The 18548-nt window shown below is 42.6% G+C and overlaps 1 protein-coding gene across 2 annotated transcripts in view; it reads right to left on the minus strand.

Annotated features, from left to right (window-relative positions):
• Positions 1-18548, minus strand: part of CNTNAP2 (contactin associated protein 2) — a 2085708-nt gene that overhangs the window by 214996 nt on the left and 1852164 nt on the right. For both annotated transcript variants that reach the window (XM_059933152.1, XM_059933153.1), the window contains one exon: positions 3784-4020. In XM_059933152.1, coding sequence (XP_059789135.1) covers positions 3784-4020 — 237 coding nt within the window. The remainder of the gene's footprint in view (positions 1-3783; positions 4021-18548) is intronic.

Genomic DNA, 18548 nt, shown 5'->3' on the forward strand with positions numbered 1-18548 from the left:
TGTTGCTAATTTCTGGTTAGAAATAAAAATGAGGTTGATAGTCATAAATGTGTTTTGAGGTTTGACTATCCGAGAAGGAATAAGTCTATTAGAGAAGACAACCTTTGGCATGTCCAGGCAACCATCCATTTGGTCCCCACTGGGGGTCCCCGCTGATCCTGGGGATGACAGACCCACAGCTGAGCCTTCCACGTAGGCTGGGGTTTGCTCTGCTCCCAGAGGAGTCCACAGCCTCAGCCAACGGGCTGCGAAGGAACCGTGCCATGGGATGGAGCGGTCTCCACTGAGTTAAGTGGCTGCTGGAGGTGGACATTCTGAGAAGAGGGGATACCGCATGGCTATCTGTAGAGATGAGGTGACTGGCTATGTGGTCCAAACTACAGACCTTCCAGGAGGCCCTCATGCTCTCTCCAAAACCTGAATTTTTCCCCAGTTAGCATTCCTATTTAATAGCTCTTCCCTGGGAGAGCTAACGCCTTAAGTGATGATCAGATCTTTAGAGGTGCATTTGAAGAAGGGCTCTGGGAGTTTTTTGAGAAGAGATCAGAGAAGGGCAGGAAGGAGTGTCTCCTATCTCTGCTTTGCCGGTGGGGAACAGTGACTACCAATGCATCACTACAAAGCAAGAGAGCGTCATCAGGAGGGACCTGCTGGAAGCTAGCTTTGTCCTCCTGAGCTTCATGAAGCGGCAGCACAGGGCAATCTGATTTACAAATGCAACCATATATCCTTCTCTCTGAACCAAAAAAAAGAGAAAGTGGTCTATGTCGGTCCCATGCCGGTCCTAGTGTGAGCTCCTCACCCGGCTGAGAGCGATACAAGTGATTTTATTTTCATACAACTTGGCCCCAACAAGGCAAACCTTCCTCCAGGGCCCATCTGAAGGGTGATCGCTTTGAAGGCTTGTGAAAAACTGGGCTTTGTTAAATGTACTGAGAGAGAGATTTTTCAAAGGTAATTTAATTATATGCAATTTTCACCTGAGATGCTACTCCATTCCAGATAGTGTGATTACACGGTATAATGAATTCTGGTTAATAACTAGATACTTTCTAACCAGAGACAGTCAGGTGAGTCTTGAATGCATGGGGTAAGAACTCTGTCGCTTAGTACCGAGTTCTTCCCTAAGAGAGGCAAAAATGAGGGAAAAAAGAGGTGATTCATCATTGTGTAAAGATTAGAAAACACAGCAAAAAGATAAGAAAATAAATACTGGTGTTTTCACCCTCCACCCAGAATAATGACAGTTAATATTTTGAGGTGTTTCCTTTTTTTTTTTAATAAATTTATTTATTTATTTATTTTTGGCTGCATTGGGTCTTCGTTGCTGCGCGCGGGCTTTCTCTAGTTGCAGCGAGCGGGGGCTACTCTTCGTTGCGGTGCGCGGGCTTCTCATTGCGGTGGCTTCTCTTGTTGCACAGCACGGGCTCTAGGTGCGCAGGCTTCAGTAGTTGTGGCACATGGGCTCAGTAGTTGTGGCACGTGGGCTCAGTAGTTGTGGTGCATGGGCTTAGTTGCTCTGTGGCATGTGGGATGTTCCTGGACCAGGGCTCGAACCTGTGTCCCCTGCACTGGCAGGCGGATTCTTAACCACTGTGCCACCAGGGAAGCCCCTGATGTGTTTTCTTACAGTTTGCTTTCCTCGTGTGTTTGTGTCTGATTTTGTATAGACATATAATCAGGCTGTGTGTGGTATGTTGGGACCTGTTTCATTGAGTCAGCAAAATATTGTGGACATTTTTCCATATTCACAAGCACAGAACTATTCTAGCCAAAGAAGGCCCGCAAAGGACTTTCATGAGCTCATGCTTTGGCAGGTGGCTGTGGCCGCTCTTTCTAGAGGCTGAGTTGTTTGGCTGTAGCCTCCCTGGAGGTGTGGTCATAGGAGCTGCTGTTCTGGGAGGTGAGACCCTGACCAGAGGGACCACCCGGCTGCAGGCCTCAGAGGGAAGACCCCGTCCGGGAACGAGCTTGCCTTAGTGCAGATGACGCTTTCCTGGATTCCTCTCAACCAGCACCACCTTCATCCTCCCCAAGTCAAGAGGATACTCGTCTTGACTTAGAAGGATGCCCACAGGTACTTTCCAAATATGACATGCAGTTTTTAATTTTAATTTTTTTGGGTAAAGCCACTAATTGAATCAAATGTAAACTCATCCAGCTAAACAGATATTCAGAGAATATTTAGGGATCTTTTGTGTAAACCCTTTGAAATAATGTCAGTGGAAACTCAAGAGCTTCCTCTGACTTTATCTTGAACATTGGCAAAGCTGAAGGGTACATACCCTTGCCTTTCAATTCGTGAATATTGCGTATTAACCCCCAGTGGTTGTGTATGAGCCACGGTACTTAACCTAACTCTCCAAAAATAAGGGGCTCATGATTTTCTTTAAATTGGCACTTATGCAGTGGAATCTCTCAGGCATTAGTGCTCACTTGACTGCGTTCAGACACCATTCTGGCAAGGGAATGACTGCACTGAATTAGCATCAAGCACAGGGAATGGTAATTGCAAGACCGTCATTTCTACAAGCGCAAAATTAATGTGTTCCGCAAACCCATCGCATTGTGTGCCACGGAAAGTCGTGGAGCCGTGCCGTTCCAAGCAGAAGAACGCGCTCTAACAGCGGTGGTAAAGTGCTGTGGATCATTCAGCAAAGGTGTTCCTTTCCACCTTTGTTGTTGTCTCATGCTCATTCTTCAAGCCCTGCCTGACCTAATTTCTATGCTCATATTATAGCACTGCCAGACAGTAGCCTGGATGTACAGAGAATGTTATGGAACAACTCCTCCTTCTGTGTGGCATCTTGTGTGAATAATGCCAGCCTCAACAACCCTCGACGTATTCATGAGAGTATGAATAGGCTACTTACGTAAAGCTTCTTATGAAGAGATGCACCAACCGTTTACAGAGAACTTTACCCAAACGCTATACGTTCATTTAGAAAGAGAAGAGCGATTTACGCGCGTTTCAATTGTAGCTTAAGAAGCGTGCCAGCCCTGCCTCTCCCCATCCCTCCTGTTTACAAGTGGGAAAGGAAGCCACAGGCCAGGCGAATGCATTTCTTCTGGTCATGCAAGATCACAGGGTATACCAACAAGCATAAGCATCAGGCTCTTGGAGTCAGCTGACTGGCTCTGCAGAATTTATTAGGGATTAATCACTCAAGACTGAAATAATGCAGTAATAACAGACCTATTAGATGTGGTGTCTCAGTATTCCTGCGGTTTAGTGGAGGCTGAGACCCTCCCAGAGGCGCCCTGTAGAAGAGTGATACTAAGGATAATGACGATAACTGGCCAGAGGGGCTTTCCTGTGAGTCCAGCTTGAATCCAGTCTCTTAGCAGCTGGGGGAGGGGGTGGGCATTAAGACCACTGGGCGGCACAGACAGATTCACTGCAGTGATCTACAGGTCCAAGATAATGTGTTGACCCTTCTGACTCCCCTGAGTGGGAGGGGCAGGCCCAAGTCCTCTTTCAATGGCAGCTTACTTTGTCACTCACCATTAAGGCATGATATGGCTATTTGCTTTGTAATGTTCCAGCCAGTGAAAAGTTTGCTAGAATTTGGGGGAAACGCTGCACCACATGCAAAGATTCTCTCATCTTAATGAAAAGATTATGGAATGGTTTAGGAGACTTCCTACCTAAGGTAGGAGAAGAATTCCAAATACCTTACCCTCAGAATGAAGTATGCCTCGGTACAGCTGAAAAACCATTCAATAGATGATCTGGACTTCAAAGATGTCTAAAAATGGCTTTGGAAACTGGCTCTGACTTACCTTTGTTGCAAAATGTCCCATCATAGGCTGTGCTGGAGCAATCGCAGGAGTACCCGTGGTATTTCTCTATGCATTTGCCTCCATTCTCACAGTTCGCCCCGTAGCTGGTGCAGTGGCCCGAGCACCCGGATTTGAACCCGGATGTGACCTTTGCTCTTTCTTCCAGGTCCAGTGTCACCCCGTTCATCCTCAGGGAGCGGATGCAGCCCAGAAAGCCCTGCTGGCCTCCGGCACCACCTGGGAAGACAGAAGGCATGGAGCTCAGATAGAATAACCTCTGCTGTGGCTTCTGTTTCATCCATCATTCCTCGACCACTGTGGTAGGAGATGAGACTGCCAAGTGCAGGGGGCATGCTCACTGTCAAGTTGGTCCTGCCTAATAGAAGAGTCTGCAGCTTTTTCCCCTTAGGCTATAATGCCTGATTAAAAGAGACAGTCTTCTGCGAAGCAATACATTTGCTATAGTACTAAAATGTCTGGAGACACACACAAATTATATAAGCTGTTTTAGAAGTTTAATCTGGTTTCCTATAGAAAAGAAGTTTACAGAACTCTCTAAGTTCTTTGGTTTTTAATCTCAGGGCATTCAGTTCCATAGCATTATCTATTGGAAGAGATATAAAAAGGCAGAGGGACATGAATATATTAGCATAGTTAACAAGTCAATTAGCCAGAGGAAGTAGATCCATTTGGAATGTGATTGTAAGTCCTGGTTCTTGTCTCAAGAAATGCTTTGCTTTGAAATTCATGTTAAGGGTTCCCAGGGCTTCTTGTCTGGGGTGGTTGGAAATTGGAGTTGATAATTTTACACAAAAGTCAGCTACACCACATTTATTACCAGGTCAGTTTAGATTTTATTGCTTTTGTCTAAATGCCACTGCAAGACACATAACACACAAAACAAATTCACTGTAATTTTCTGAGTAAGCTATGGAGTTAGAGGTTCATGAGCATGAAAATATTAAAATATTCCTAATAAATTTCATAGAACGGTTCATTGGAGAATTATATCACAGGTGGATTGTATCTATAATAACCTTAGCTATGATTTTTTTAAGCAGCTGGTACAAAAGGAGGAACTCAAGTTTATAAATATGCCTGTATTTTAGACTAACAGCTTTTCTAGAAATTAAATAAAATGATAGTAGTTAAAATTATTAAAAGAAATCTGATGGGGATTTAGAAAAAAAGATATGGTTAATAAAGTGAAAGTTACTGTTTATTGAGGGCTATGTAGCAGGTACTCTACTAAGCATCTTACATATGATATTCACCTGATTCTCACAATAACCTGGCGAGGTAGGCATTGTTACCTTACCCCCATTGTACAGATAAGGAAACTGAGGCTTAGAGAAATTAAGTCATGTACTCAAGGACTCATAGCTCCGAAGTGCCAAAGCGGTGTCAGATCTGTCTTATTCTCGAGGCTGTGGTCTTAAACTCTGTTCTGTGTTGATCGTCTAATGCAGAAGAACTTCAGGGTCTGGGGCGCCACAGACGTACATGTTTCTGAGGTAAAGATCTGGATGTCTTTAAAAATGGCACGGTCAATAGGACTGGCAGACTTTGGGCAAGGCTGCACACTGGAGATTGATTCTGATCACTTACACCAGTATCTCGAGAAAAAGTGTGCGATCTAGACAACTCATCAGACAGGGCTGGTGGATCAAAGGCTTTAGCTGCAGAGATGGATGAGCCTTTGCTTATGCCTGTGAATCCGCAGCCGTGAAATAGCAAATGACTTGCACTACTATCTTTATAAACCCAAGCCTTGCAGTTCTCTCACTGGGCAGTGCACAGATTTGAGTGATGATTCTCCAGGGATTGTTATTTTTTAATAAAATATTTAAATAGAAGAGGATTAATTGAAGGGATCCCAATGCCCCTTTTGATTAAAGGTATGGGAGAGTAGACGGCAAAAGAAATGATTAGAAACAACCACTTTGAAGGATTTCCCATTTTGCAATCTGCTCACCAGCACCGCTGCACCTCTGGGCTAAGGGGAATTTGGCCCTTTGCTATGATCTGGAAGAATTTCAATCCAGTAGTCACTCTTTGTGTGTCAAAATTTCAATTTGGCGTCTACTGTTTTAGCAGCTATGGCTTTTGTTCTTGCAATAAGGCTTTCCAAAGGGCCTTTCGTTCAATAAATGCTTAGCCATTTAAATTTTCATCACTAGTTAATTAAGACAATTATATCCTATCAAAATATGCTGAAATTTTTAAATCGTTGTTTTTAGATGTCTGCCTCTCCTTTCCCCTGGTTGCAAATGTAATAGTTTTTCATTGTGGAAACCATAAACATACTGATAAGCAAAATGAAAAAGAGAATCTATAATGCTCCTCAGATAGAACGACTTTCACTTTTAGCAAACAGCCTTTTCTACTTTTATCTATGAACATACATATGTATAAAAAATAAAGGAAAAAGCGGGGTATATGCATTGTTTTGAAATTTGCTTTTTTCACTTAATATATCATAAAACATTTTTCCCAGCAATAAATATTCAACTAGAACATCTTGCTTAACATCTGCATAGCAGCCCACCCTGTGAGGCACTGTAACTTATTTTGTCATTCCACTACCATTGGACTTTTTAAAGTTTTTAAATTTTTATTTTATTTTATTTTTTTACTAAGTAAATTAAAAAATATATTTTTTATTTAACATCTTTATTGGAGTATAATTGCTTTACAATGTTGTGTTAGTTTCTGCTGTATAACAAAGTGAATCAGCTGTACGTACACATATATCCCCATATCCCCTACCTCTTGCGTCTCCCTCCCACCCTCCCTATCCCATACCACTGGACTTTAAAGCTTATTCCAATTCCCATTTTATATGATACTATAATAAATATCCTTGTAAAAACCTTTACATACTTGTCCAGTTTTTCCTTAGAATTAATTCTTAGAAGTGTAATTGCTAGGTACAAGGGGCATAAACATTTTAAAGTCATTTGCAATGTAATTTCCTCTCAGAAGACTTTATCAATTTGTATTTCACCAATAGGGTACAAGATTCCTGCCTTCTCCACACCAATTCTAATACTAGGCAGGATACTTTTAAATTTATAGGCTAGAGGGAAAAAAAAAAAAAGAGTTCATTCTTTTAATTTGCATTGCTTCGAATACTGTGAGTTGAATAATTTTTATGTTTTCCTCACTCTTATTTTTTGTTTCTTAATGACCTTTGCTTTTTTGGGGGAAATAGGAGAATATATATTTCTTATTGATTGATAACAATATTTGGGTCTTTAATTTTTTGTTATAAATTCAGCAACTACATCTTTCCAGTTTGTGTTTGTTAACTTGTATGTAACGTTTATGTAGTCACATGCATCTATCTTATTTTTATGATTTCTGCCTTCGATATTAGGCTTATAAATACCTTCTCTAATCCAAAATAATATAATTATTCAACTATATTTTCTCCTAGAACTTTTATGATTTTACCTCTTTTAACATTTCATTCTTTAATCTATCTCGAATGTATTTTAATTCAGGAAATAATTGACATTTAAGGGTGTCAGCAATGGTTGAGAGTCTGAGGAGATTTTTTTAAAAAGACTCTTTAAGTAAATGTTAATATGACCAAAAAAATGGAGATTTAGAAAGCGTCAATTGGCAGAGAAAGTACATCTAGATTAGGTCATATTTTAATTACATCATTTAGGTAAACATTTAGATATATGTATATATGCTTCATTATGTACATACACAGGCTTCATTCAGTAAGGGGATTTAGGGGCAGATTTTTCTGTCTCTCTGCCTCTCTGATTCTTCCTGGTCTTGTTCTTTCTGAGCTTCTACATCTGCCAGTCTTTGTTCCTGCCTCTGTGTTTGTATAGCTCTCCCTATCAGGACTGTTGACTGTTTTTGGTCAGTTCTGTGGCTTTCATCAAATCGCTGCATCTTTCTCAGCATCAGTTTCTCTTATACATAAAAGGAGGCTGAACTAGAAGTCTCTGGTCCTTCCAGCTCTAAATTACTCTGGTCCATGATGTACAATCTCTCCCTCTGGGCTTATGTGTCCCCCTCTCGCCATTTCAGCAAATTACTGTCAATTTCTGCTAAATTTCTTCTTGCTTCCTTTTTCCTCTTTGCACTGCTGCCTGACCTTTTTTTCCCCCTCCTTCCCTTAAATGACCATAACATATGACTATAGTCTAATTTGTATTTGTTGCCTTCATTAAATAAAGTTTTATACTCCCACTTCTTAATTTACAAAGAAGGTAAGTGGAATGCCATTTGTCTCTATATAAAGGAAAACTAAATAACTTACTCGTTTTTAAACATGGTCCCTGATTTATTAAATGGGTCAGTGAGCTGGAAAGTACTTTTACTGATCTAGTCAATATGAAGAAAAGTCTTTTGTCCTGAAAATGGTCATTATATATTATGCAAAGGATGTTAATGTACTAGAACCAGTGATAATTATTTGAGTTCAAGTTATGTGCTCTATAGAAATCTTTCCTGGTGACAAATGTCATAAGTTTAAATTGTAGGTCTGCGAGCAAAAAGGCTGCTTAACCTTTGTTAATTAGAAAATCAACACATTGTCACTGGAGAGAGCCCCCTGCCATGCAAGGGCCTCACACACATTAGTTAGACCTGTGATAATTACCCAAGGTGAGACGTGGGTTTAATTTGTAAATCATTTTTCATGTGAAATGCTATTCAAGTATTGCAGTTAAAGATTAATTATGAAAATGTTGTAACTATCCATAATGAATAATACAACCATCAAAAGCACAGAAGATTGGGGCAAAATAATCAGGTATTAAATTAAACAAAAAGGGCGAAAATAATGATCAGGAGGAATTCTAAAAAGCACTGTCCTCAGACTAGGAGCGTGATTGTTTTCTAAGGAGCTAAGTTGGGTTCCAGAGCACCTGTGCCCAGAGAGACCGGCCATTCATTCGCCATAGAGAGGAACTGCACCAAAGCTCCCACACAAGGAATCTAATTTATCCATTCAATAAGTATTTATTTCACAGCAACTATAAGCTAGCCTTGTCTAGATGTTTAGAAGGCACTATGAAGCAAAACACACAAAAGTCTTTGCCCTTGCAGAGCATATCTTCTTGCCGAGGGAGAGGGAAATTTAACAATAAACTCAATAAGTAAGTTAAGTATATCGCCTGTTAGAAGTCAGTCTGGGTTAAGTGGGAGTGGGAGTGGGAGTGGGGTGGGGGAGATTCCCATTTTAAATAGAGCCCTTAGGACAGACCCCACTGAGAAACTGACAGAAGGAGTATCCAGGTGCACACCCCTGGGAAGACAAAGAGGTAAGGGAGGCACCGCCCTGCAGGTGAGGGCACGGGGTGAGACGGGGAGCTGCTCTGAGATGCTGAGAGACGCAAAGGCGCCAGGTCACGTGTGTAAGGCACTGGGAAAGGCATTCCTAAAAAGATGGAGGAGACACACTTCTTGCTCTCAGGTTAACAGAAATGTAATCACAAATAGCCACACTATGGTTCAAGGTAAAATTTGACATCGGAGAGGCAGGAAAGAGAGGTGTGGAGAGCATGAACTGTGGTCACAAAGGTCTACTTTTGGGTGTTGGCTTCGCTGCTCACTGCTTGATCTTCCCAGCTCCTCGTTGGGCCTCAGCCTCCTCATGTATGAAACTGGCATAAAAATATGCACCTTACAGGCTCATATTAATAACAAGTGACAATACCCCCCCCCCTCTGTACTAATGCTCAGTTAATGGTAGCTGTTTATTATTATTACCATTATTCAGTACAAACAAAATTCTACAGAAGCACAGAGTTGGAAGTTAAATACAGCTAAGATGAGTGTACACGAATCTGATACCAGAGGTACCATGAGTGTTATGAAATGCATTGTGTCACCCCAAAGTTCATGTGTTGAAGCGCCAATCCCCAATGTGACTATATTTGGAGATAGTACCTTTAAAGAGGTACTTAAGATTAAATGAGGTCACAAGGGCGGGTCCCTAATACGAGCGTGTCCTTCGGAAGGAGAGGAAGAGATGCCAGGGATGCAAGCACACAGAAAAACAGCCGTGTGAGAAGGCACAGGTCTGTAAGCCAAGGAGAGAGGCCTCAGGAGAAACCAACCCTGCCAGCACCTTGATCTTGGTCTTCCAGCCTCTAGAGTTGTAAGAAATAGACTTTTGTTGTTTAAACTACCCAGTCTGTGGTATTTTGTCAGGGCAGCTTGAGCAGACTAATACAGTGAGTAAAGGGTTAACTTCAAGCTTGGGCTGGTCCAGGCCTGCCTGAGAGAATGACCTTGGAGTTCTCCTTCTAACTCCACTATTTCCTTGGGAGGTTCAGGATTAGGACGGGTGTTTTCCTTCTCTTGTCTGCTATGGGGGACCGCATCTGGATTGGGAGAGCTGTAAGCTGGCATCGAGGCGCTGAACACATGACTGGCTGGCATAAAAGATTGACAGGAAATACAGCTGTGATTTCTGTGTCCAGGTGACCCACCTAGACCCTGGCTCTTCTCCATGGCAGTCAGACTTGGCCCCTGTAGGTCAGGGGGCAAAGGCAGCTTTGGCCAGGCTGGGCCCCCATCGGCAGCTTGGCTGATGCTGCACCCACTGTGTCCCCTGTTTTACGTGTTACCATTGTCTCTGAGGTCTTGACTGTCAACCTGAACATGGAAAAAACTCTGTAGTGTCAGTACAGGTGTGTAAAGTAAAAACCCAGTTATCTGGTTAAGCTGAGGACCTCAGAATGGCCCAGATTCTTTAGTAGTGGAGAGAGTTCAAGGATGTGGGCTTACATTATTCAGTGCAGAGCTGCGTGACTGACAAGTATTGATCAGGGATGCCTCTGTCAGCTGGATATTGGACGGCATATATGAAAAAGTTTATCCAAACTCAGAGAGTGGGGCTTTGGAGGACTGTTTTTTCAGATAATGCTCATGAGTTCTCATTCATAACATCATTCAGTAGGATGGATTTTTTTAAAGTTCATTATCACTGCATGAATTTCTTACATCCTCTGAGTAGAGGACATGCAGAATATGTGAATCCAAAGTATTTAAACTAGAAGAAAACTTCAAAATAGAGATGGAGAAAATAACTGGGTTTCTGATAGCAGAAAGCACTCATATGCGTCTGAATGTGAATTGCTCCACGATGGGGATGGTGCTGAGAGGCCTGAATTCGTTCCAGAGGCTGTGGCGGGAGGGCAACCATGATAAAATGTTAGCTATTTCAAAAGCTCATATTAACTGAATGCTAGCTGTTCCAGCTACTGTTTCAAATTTTACATTTTTAACTCTAGAGAGAAATATTATTATCACCCCCATTTTACAGGTAAGGAAACTGAGACCAAGAGAGTTGACTTGCCCAGTGTTACATGGGTCGTAAGAGGCCATAATTCACCCTCCAGGCTTTCTGGCTGTTAAGCCTGCACTCTCGCTGTGCTGTAGCTGTATCCTGACTTTTGGGCTTGCATCATATGAGCCTCTTCTCTGACTTTGCTGTGCTGAGGTATGGAACATGCTGACAGAATGATTACCATCTGAGATAAATCACTCACCACTTGGCACAGTGCTGTCCCAGGATGGCTGAAGCTGAAAGGGGAATGCCACACTCACAGTTCAGCCAGGAATGTGGACATATGGACACCCAAACTGGTCTCTAGGCCGCAAACAGGAGATGTTTCTTTGATGCTGTCTTTGAAGTTGTATTTTTTCTTGGCGCAAAAGCTTCATACTGCATCTCTAAAACCAGAGCAGTGATGAGCTTTGGCCCCTAGATGGTGGGAGGTTGGTTATCTCCCCACACTCGGTCTGACAGTGCTATTTCAGAGGACTGCCACTCTGCAATGGGTCTTATGGTTCCAAGTCCCTCACAGAAGTGGCGGCTGACAGAGAGTACAGTGGTAAACCTCCAGATCCCAGCCAGATCCAAATTGTAAATTATTAATCGTCACTTCAGGAAACTTCAGCGCAAAGCCAGATTTCAAATATATCAGCTTACAACTCTGTCTAAATATTTGTTTTACCAATATTTGTATGTGATTGCTCATATGATGTATCCTGCTGGAGAGTCCTGCTCATCTTCGGAGCAAAATTAGCATCTGCTTTCTGCTGATCTTAACATATCCCATGTTCTTTCTCTTTCTCTCTCTCTCTCACACACACACACATGCATGCACACGCACTCATGCACACACATGCACACACACGCACTCATGCACATGCACGCATGCACGTGCACGCACGCACACACACTCATGCACACACACGCACGCACGCGCACTCATGCACACGCACGCATGCACACGCTCATGCACACGCACGCATGCACACGCACTCATGCACACGCACTCATGCACACGCATGCATGTACGTGCTCATGCACACGCACACATGCACACACACACATGCACATGCACTCATGCACACGCACGCATGCACACACACGCATGCACAGACCAGGAACCTGACCCAGGTTGATCCACCTCTCTGTCTCTGTCCCTGTCTCTGTCTCTCTGTCTTTATTATTTGCCTTTAAAAGCCTTTATTTTTTAAACGACTGTATCCACTCCCTTTTCATCCACAGCCAAGAATCAGAGCTGTTACCTCGCTCTTTTACTCTCAGACTCCAGGCTCCAAACAAGCGTTTAAAGATGTCAGTCCCGGGTCAAGGCCGGATTTATGGGTCTGGGAGGGATCAGCACAGCTCTGCCCACCAACCTCCCAGGCAGCAGGAGCTTCCCAAGACAGGAGGGCGGTAGAAAAAGAAGTGAGGGCTGGGATGGAGAGGGAGAGGAGCCAGGAGCGGGCAGAGAGGCCGAGGACAGAACCGTGGGAGGTGCTGAGGTCAGGGTTGCAAGGAGGGCATGCTTACGAGTGTTAAATGACACCGAGGCCAAGCAAAAGGAGAAAATGGGAAAAGCCTACTCGATTTGGTTATTTCTGAGACAGCCCTGCCAATGTAGTAATGAGATGCTTCTTAGCGAGAGAACGGGTAGCGAGAGTACGGATTCAGTAGGTGAAGATCCAGCACTGGTTTAAGAATCAGCCACAGCAGATGGGGAGGGAGGGAGGCCTTCTGAAGCACGAAGCACACGTATTACTGCTGTAAAACAGATTTGTTATTTTAAATGTTCTGATAAATGTATTGGTTTCTTTTGTAATTCTGTATCTTTTATTCATAGAAAATATTACTCTGAGAAGAGAGACATAGACTTTACCAAACTGGCCTCCAAAAGGTTAAGAACTGCTGCATTATAGTGAAGTTAAGCAATATTAAAGGAAAAGAAGGACATGTTCAGGAGTAAGAGTGTAACTTACATCTAACCTCTCAGCAGCAACACTGCCTGTAAAAGACAATGGAGTAATATCCTCACAGTGTTGATGAAAATAGGGAGCCAGTAAAGGTATTCGCAGGCATGTGAGGTCTAGGAAGGACTCACCTACGAAGTTTTAGAAAAAATTGCTCTTGAGTAAAAACGAAAATGAATCCAAGAGTAGATAAGATGCGGGAAATAAGAGTAAGTGAAAAGAAAAACAGCAAATATTAATGTTTTCTCCTAAGCTGTTAAAATAAGTATATTCATGAGATTCTGCAACTAAAACCACAGATGATGTCAACACGGCAAGTAGTGAGGTGGGGAAGGAGGTCAGAGGGTTCTTGGTCTCTTGTTCAGGAGAACAGAGATTATCGATTTGTTTTTGTGGATGATAGAGAAAAAAGCATAAGTATGAGTCTTAAGAAGTTAGGCATAGCTGCCAGAGGAATGCAAGTAGAATGTAAAACTTTTAAATCAGTAGAATAATATTCAATTTAGCCAATGGAAAGTAGATTGAGGGGTGGGTGAGCAAACAAAGAAAACATAGTAAATTGGAAATGCAGGGTAAGATGGCAGAAAACATACCCTGATATGACAGTAGTTACAGTAAATGAATAAAAAGACCGAGATTCTCAAATTGGATTTTTAAAAGATTCAGCATTATACTATCTAAGACACACATTTAAATAAAAGGATTCCAACACCCGCATAAAAACACCAGGCGAATATTAACAACAAGAAGAATTGCATAGTAGTTTTAAGAGCAGAAATAAAATTGTGTGATGAAAAACATCAGAAGGAATAAAGATGGAAATTACATACTTGTATAAGGAACAATAAATCAAAAAGATTAAGAACACATCTAACTAACAAAATAGCCTCAAAGAATGCAGAGCTACCAATGACAGAACTATTGACAGAAATAGATAATCAACCAGTAAAGTTTGAGGTTTACACTCAGAATCTGATCAAACAGTACTTAGAGAAATATGACACAGTAGAAATTAAGTATGCATATACCCTATGACTCCTGCACACACACAGACACATGTGAGTACGCATGAGAAAACCTCATACAGGTAATAGGGGGACAGGCACAAATATATTTGCCGAATAGTTATCTGTGGTAGCAAAGAGTTTGGGGAAACTTAGGTATGCATCACTAAGGGATGGAATAAATAAAGCATGGATATACACACAATGGAACACGATACACATAGTATTCACAGAGCTACACAAATACATCTTAAAAACATAAGGCTGGGGGCTCCCCTGGTGGCGCAGTGGTTGAGAATCTGCCTGCCAATGCAGGGGACACGGGTTTGATCCCTGGTCCGGGAAGATACCACATGCTGCAGAGCAACTAAGCCTGTGTGCCACAACTACTGAGCCCGCGTGCCGCAACTACTGAAGCCTGTGCGCCTAGAGCCCGTGCTCCACAACAAGAGAAGCCACTGCAATGAGAAGCCTACGCACCACAACGAAGAGTAGCCCCTGCTCGCCACACAAGAGAAAGCCCGCGCCCAGCAAGAAGACCCAACACAGCCAAAAATAAATAAATAAAATAAATAAATTAAAAAAAAACAAACATAAGGCTGAGTGAAACAGAAAGAAACAGAATGAGATTTGTAGTACAATACCACTTATATGAATAATGACACTCGAAAGGCAATACTATGAATTTTCCATAACATGCACATATTTTGAACAAATATATAGAGGGTGGGGCTAGAAGGTTATACATAAAATACAGTTGAGTGGGTGCCAGCGATGGGGAGAGAGTGGAATTGGGAATGGTGAAAAAGGATGTAAAATAATAAAGTGAAATTAAAACAAATGAGGAACACTGCCAGTTTGTGACAACAGGACCACGATATGAAGAGTGTGAGTCCCACAGAATCCCACACCAGGGGACCTTGAAAACGATGCAGATGAAAGAAAAGAGGATAAAATGCAGCATTTGGCGGAAAACAACTCTATTTAAGCCAGTAACAGTGGATGGCTTTTCTCTCACTTTCTTAGTGTATCACAGGAGGGACTGCGGGGCAGTGAGTACTGGTTCCTTCCTCAATATGGTGTCACTGATACTAATTTTATTACAGTCTTTTTCTGTGTGACAGTTGCCATTTATTATCATGAAGCTTAGTCCAGTCCTTACTGAAAGAATAAAAAATCCTTATGAGAAATTATTTGATAAGTCTATTTTTGAAACTTTTTTTCCATACTGATTTCAAAATTGGTGCCTTTACATTAAAATGTCTTCTCTGAATTGGCCCATGCCAACTGTCATGAGAAAACTGGAATAAAAGACCTCAGAATCCCTGAAGCTTTTATTCTTGTGGCACATGAGCTGTTTTTCCACAGAAGGTGAACAATAGGTTTGGCTCTTTTCTTAGGTTCAAAATCTGTCTCTAAAGGGGTATAGCTCAGTGGTAAAGCATTTGACTGCATATCTCTCTGTAAGTTTCTAAACATGTAATCTCTGCCTTAGAAAATAAGCTCAGCACCTATGGAAATAGGTAGTGAACAGACTACCTTTTGGAGGTTCAAAGGAAGTTAAAAGTACATTGTTGGTTTAATTATGTTGGGAGTGTATGTAAGAAAGATAAAAATTGTGTCTATCATAACTTACTTCATATGTTAAAACTCTAATTGTAAAATAGCTGGGATTGCAAAAGTTAATTCGTTTTGACCTCTAAAAGGTAAAGGGCAGGAAAGCATATGGTGACACTTAGTGGGGAAGGACCATCCTTCACCTGTGAGGTTGGCAGGGAGGGGACAGTTCTGAGAGTGGATGCCTCATATGTGGTTTCACGGCAGAGCCTCGTGAAGGCGGTCGTGTTAAGAATAAATGTGCTAGCAATCCTTGAGGCGAACGGCTGTGAAGGAGTGGCATTCCACGGAGAAGCTTCTGTATTTTACTTGCATTTTTGCTCTGTAGATAGTTGACTGATTTCATCTAGTGATTTTTTTAAAACTAGATTTTATCTAGCACATCTTTTTACTTGATTATCTTATGGCAGTGGTTCCTAATTATGACATCACTCCCTATCTCTGTTTGGGAGAGAACCAGGAGACCAGTTACAAGGGTCGGGCCAGAAACTCTTTGCATTAGGGTCCCAGCTAGCATCTCAGCCACTGCCACACAGGCAAGACCTCAATTTGAGAGAGGGAGACTGAAAACTATATTTAGGGCCTAGAATGATCTGAGATGCTATGTTTCATCATATGAATTTCTCTGTGACTCTTTTTTTAGGCTTCGGTCATGCTTGATTTCAGTCTTGGTATCTAATGAAAAAGATATTTCCAAAGATGGCAGTATGACTGTTAACTCAGAGAAGTAACAAAAACATAATTCACTTATTCATTCATCCTATTGCTCACTCAGCAACCACTGCAGCGATATTCTAAATCTCTCCTGTCAGGTAGCTTACCTTCTAGGGGAAGGACACAAAGATAAATGAAAATATCACAAGTTCTAAGGAGAATGTAAAATGGTAAATGGCTGGCTACATTAGACTGAGTGGTCAGCGAAGGCCTCTCTGAGGAGGTACAGAGCTGAGAGTGAATGACAAGACGGAGCCAACCTTTAAGATATGGGAGCACCCTAGGTGTCCACCAACAGATGAATGGATACAGAAGATGTGGTACCTATATATATAATGGAATATTACTCAGGTGTTAAAAAGAATGAAATTCTGCCATTTGCAACAATGTGGATGCACCTAGAGAGTATTATGCTTAGTGAAATAAGTCAGAGAAAGACCAAATACTGTATGTTATCACGTATATGTGGAATCTAAAAACTAAAACACATGAATGCGTATAACAATACAGAAACAGACTCACAGATACAGAGAGCAAACTACTAGTTACCGGCGTGGAGAGGGAAAGAGGGGAGGGGCAAGATAGGGGTAGGGGATTGAAAGACACAAACTACTATATGTATAAAATAAATAAGCAACACGGATATATTGTACAGCACAGGGAAATATTACCATTATTTTGTAATAATTTTAAATGGAGTATAATTTATAAAAATATTGAATCACTACGCTATACACTTGAAACTAGCGTAATATTGTAAATCAACTATACTTCAATTAAAAAAAAGAAGGAGTCAATTTTGTTGATGTCTGGGGAGGAGTTTCAGGTAGAGGGAAGAGCCAGTGTAAACGCTCTAAAGCAGGTACAGGCTTGGTGTGTTCAAAAAACATACCAAGACTGGAGACCAGTCAGGAGACCAGTTACAACAGTCCAAGCAGGAAACAACCGTGGCTTCGACTAGAGTGGGACCCGTGGCAGGAGACAGCATGGGGTGCATTTGGGGCACAGCCGGAGGCAGTCACAGGACTCACTAATGATGGGCAGTGATGAGCGAAAGAGGAAATCAAGGCTAACGACAGATTTTGGGTTCAAGCAGAAATGGGTGGGCGATGATGTCATTTTCTGAGACGGGAAGGCTGGCAGAAGAGCAGGCTTGGGGCAGGCAGCAGGAGCTCTCCTTGCCATGCTTACTCTGAGACACCCATCAGACAGCCACATGGATACGCCAAGTAGACAGCTGTGTACGTGGATGCAGAGTTTCCGGAAAAGTGAGGCCTGGAGATTTTGATTTCAGAGTCATTGGTGCATAAATAGTATAGGGAACCATTGCACTGGATGAGATGACCCAGGGAAACGTACGGCTGGAGAAGAGGGGAAGGCTCTGTGTCTGATGCTCCAACATTTAGCGGTCACGGAGAGGAAGAGAACTCACAGGAGAGACTCCAGTCATGGCCAGTGAGGTGAGGCAAAGCGGGCAAGCACACGCCATGGAATCCAAGAGAAGAGAGTGTTTCAAGAAGGAGGGCACGGGGGCTGCTGCTGACAGCATGGACAGAAGCCAGAGGATCGTGCTCTAGACACAGCTCTAGAGAGCTCCGTGTTGACTTTGACCACCTTTCTAAAGGGTGTGCCAAATGAGCTGAAAAGAAAAGCAGCTTCTCTCTGTACCACAGAAACTCTTAAGTAAGGCGTCTCGTTTGTTCCCTGCCTCCAGTGCTTCTGCATAAAATTCTCTTGTTAATCCAAGCCCTTTGTGCTCGTGTCAGACGGTGAGGGCCTGCCTGCCTTGATCTTTGCCAGCGTGACTGGTAACCCACAGAACGCCTGCCGGGGCTGACTCAGGACCGGCCCGATCTCATCGTCTCCTGCTATAGGCTCCGTAACTGCGAGCAGCGTTGCATGGGGCGTGGCTGCCACCTGGGGGCGCAAGGCTTTGTGGGGGTGGCTTCTCCTCTGCACTGCGGGCAGCTGTGCCTGTGGCTGGAGCTGAAGGTAGTGCTCCAAAGCCTTCACGCTTTTCCAAATACCTGGTGGGTCACAGCAGCCCCCCAGATGAGGGACCCTGGTATAAGGACCAAGACAGCCTTAACGTTCCCCTCGGACTGAGTAAATTTTGACATGTTTCTTCTGACCCTGGATCCTTGACTCCCC

The sequence above is a fragment of the Balaenoptera ricei genome, chromosome 9, assembly GCF_028023285.1.
Source record: "Balaenoptera ricei isolate mBalRic1 chromosome 9, mBalRic1.hap2, whole genome shotgun sequence".
NCBI classification, from domain to species: domain Eukaryota; kingdom Metazoa; phylum Chordata; class Mammalia; order Artiodactyla; family Balaenopteridae; genus Balaenoptera; species Balaenoptera ricei.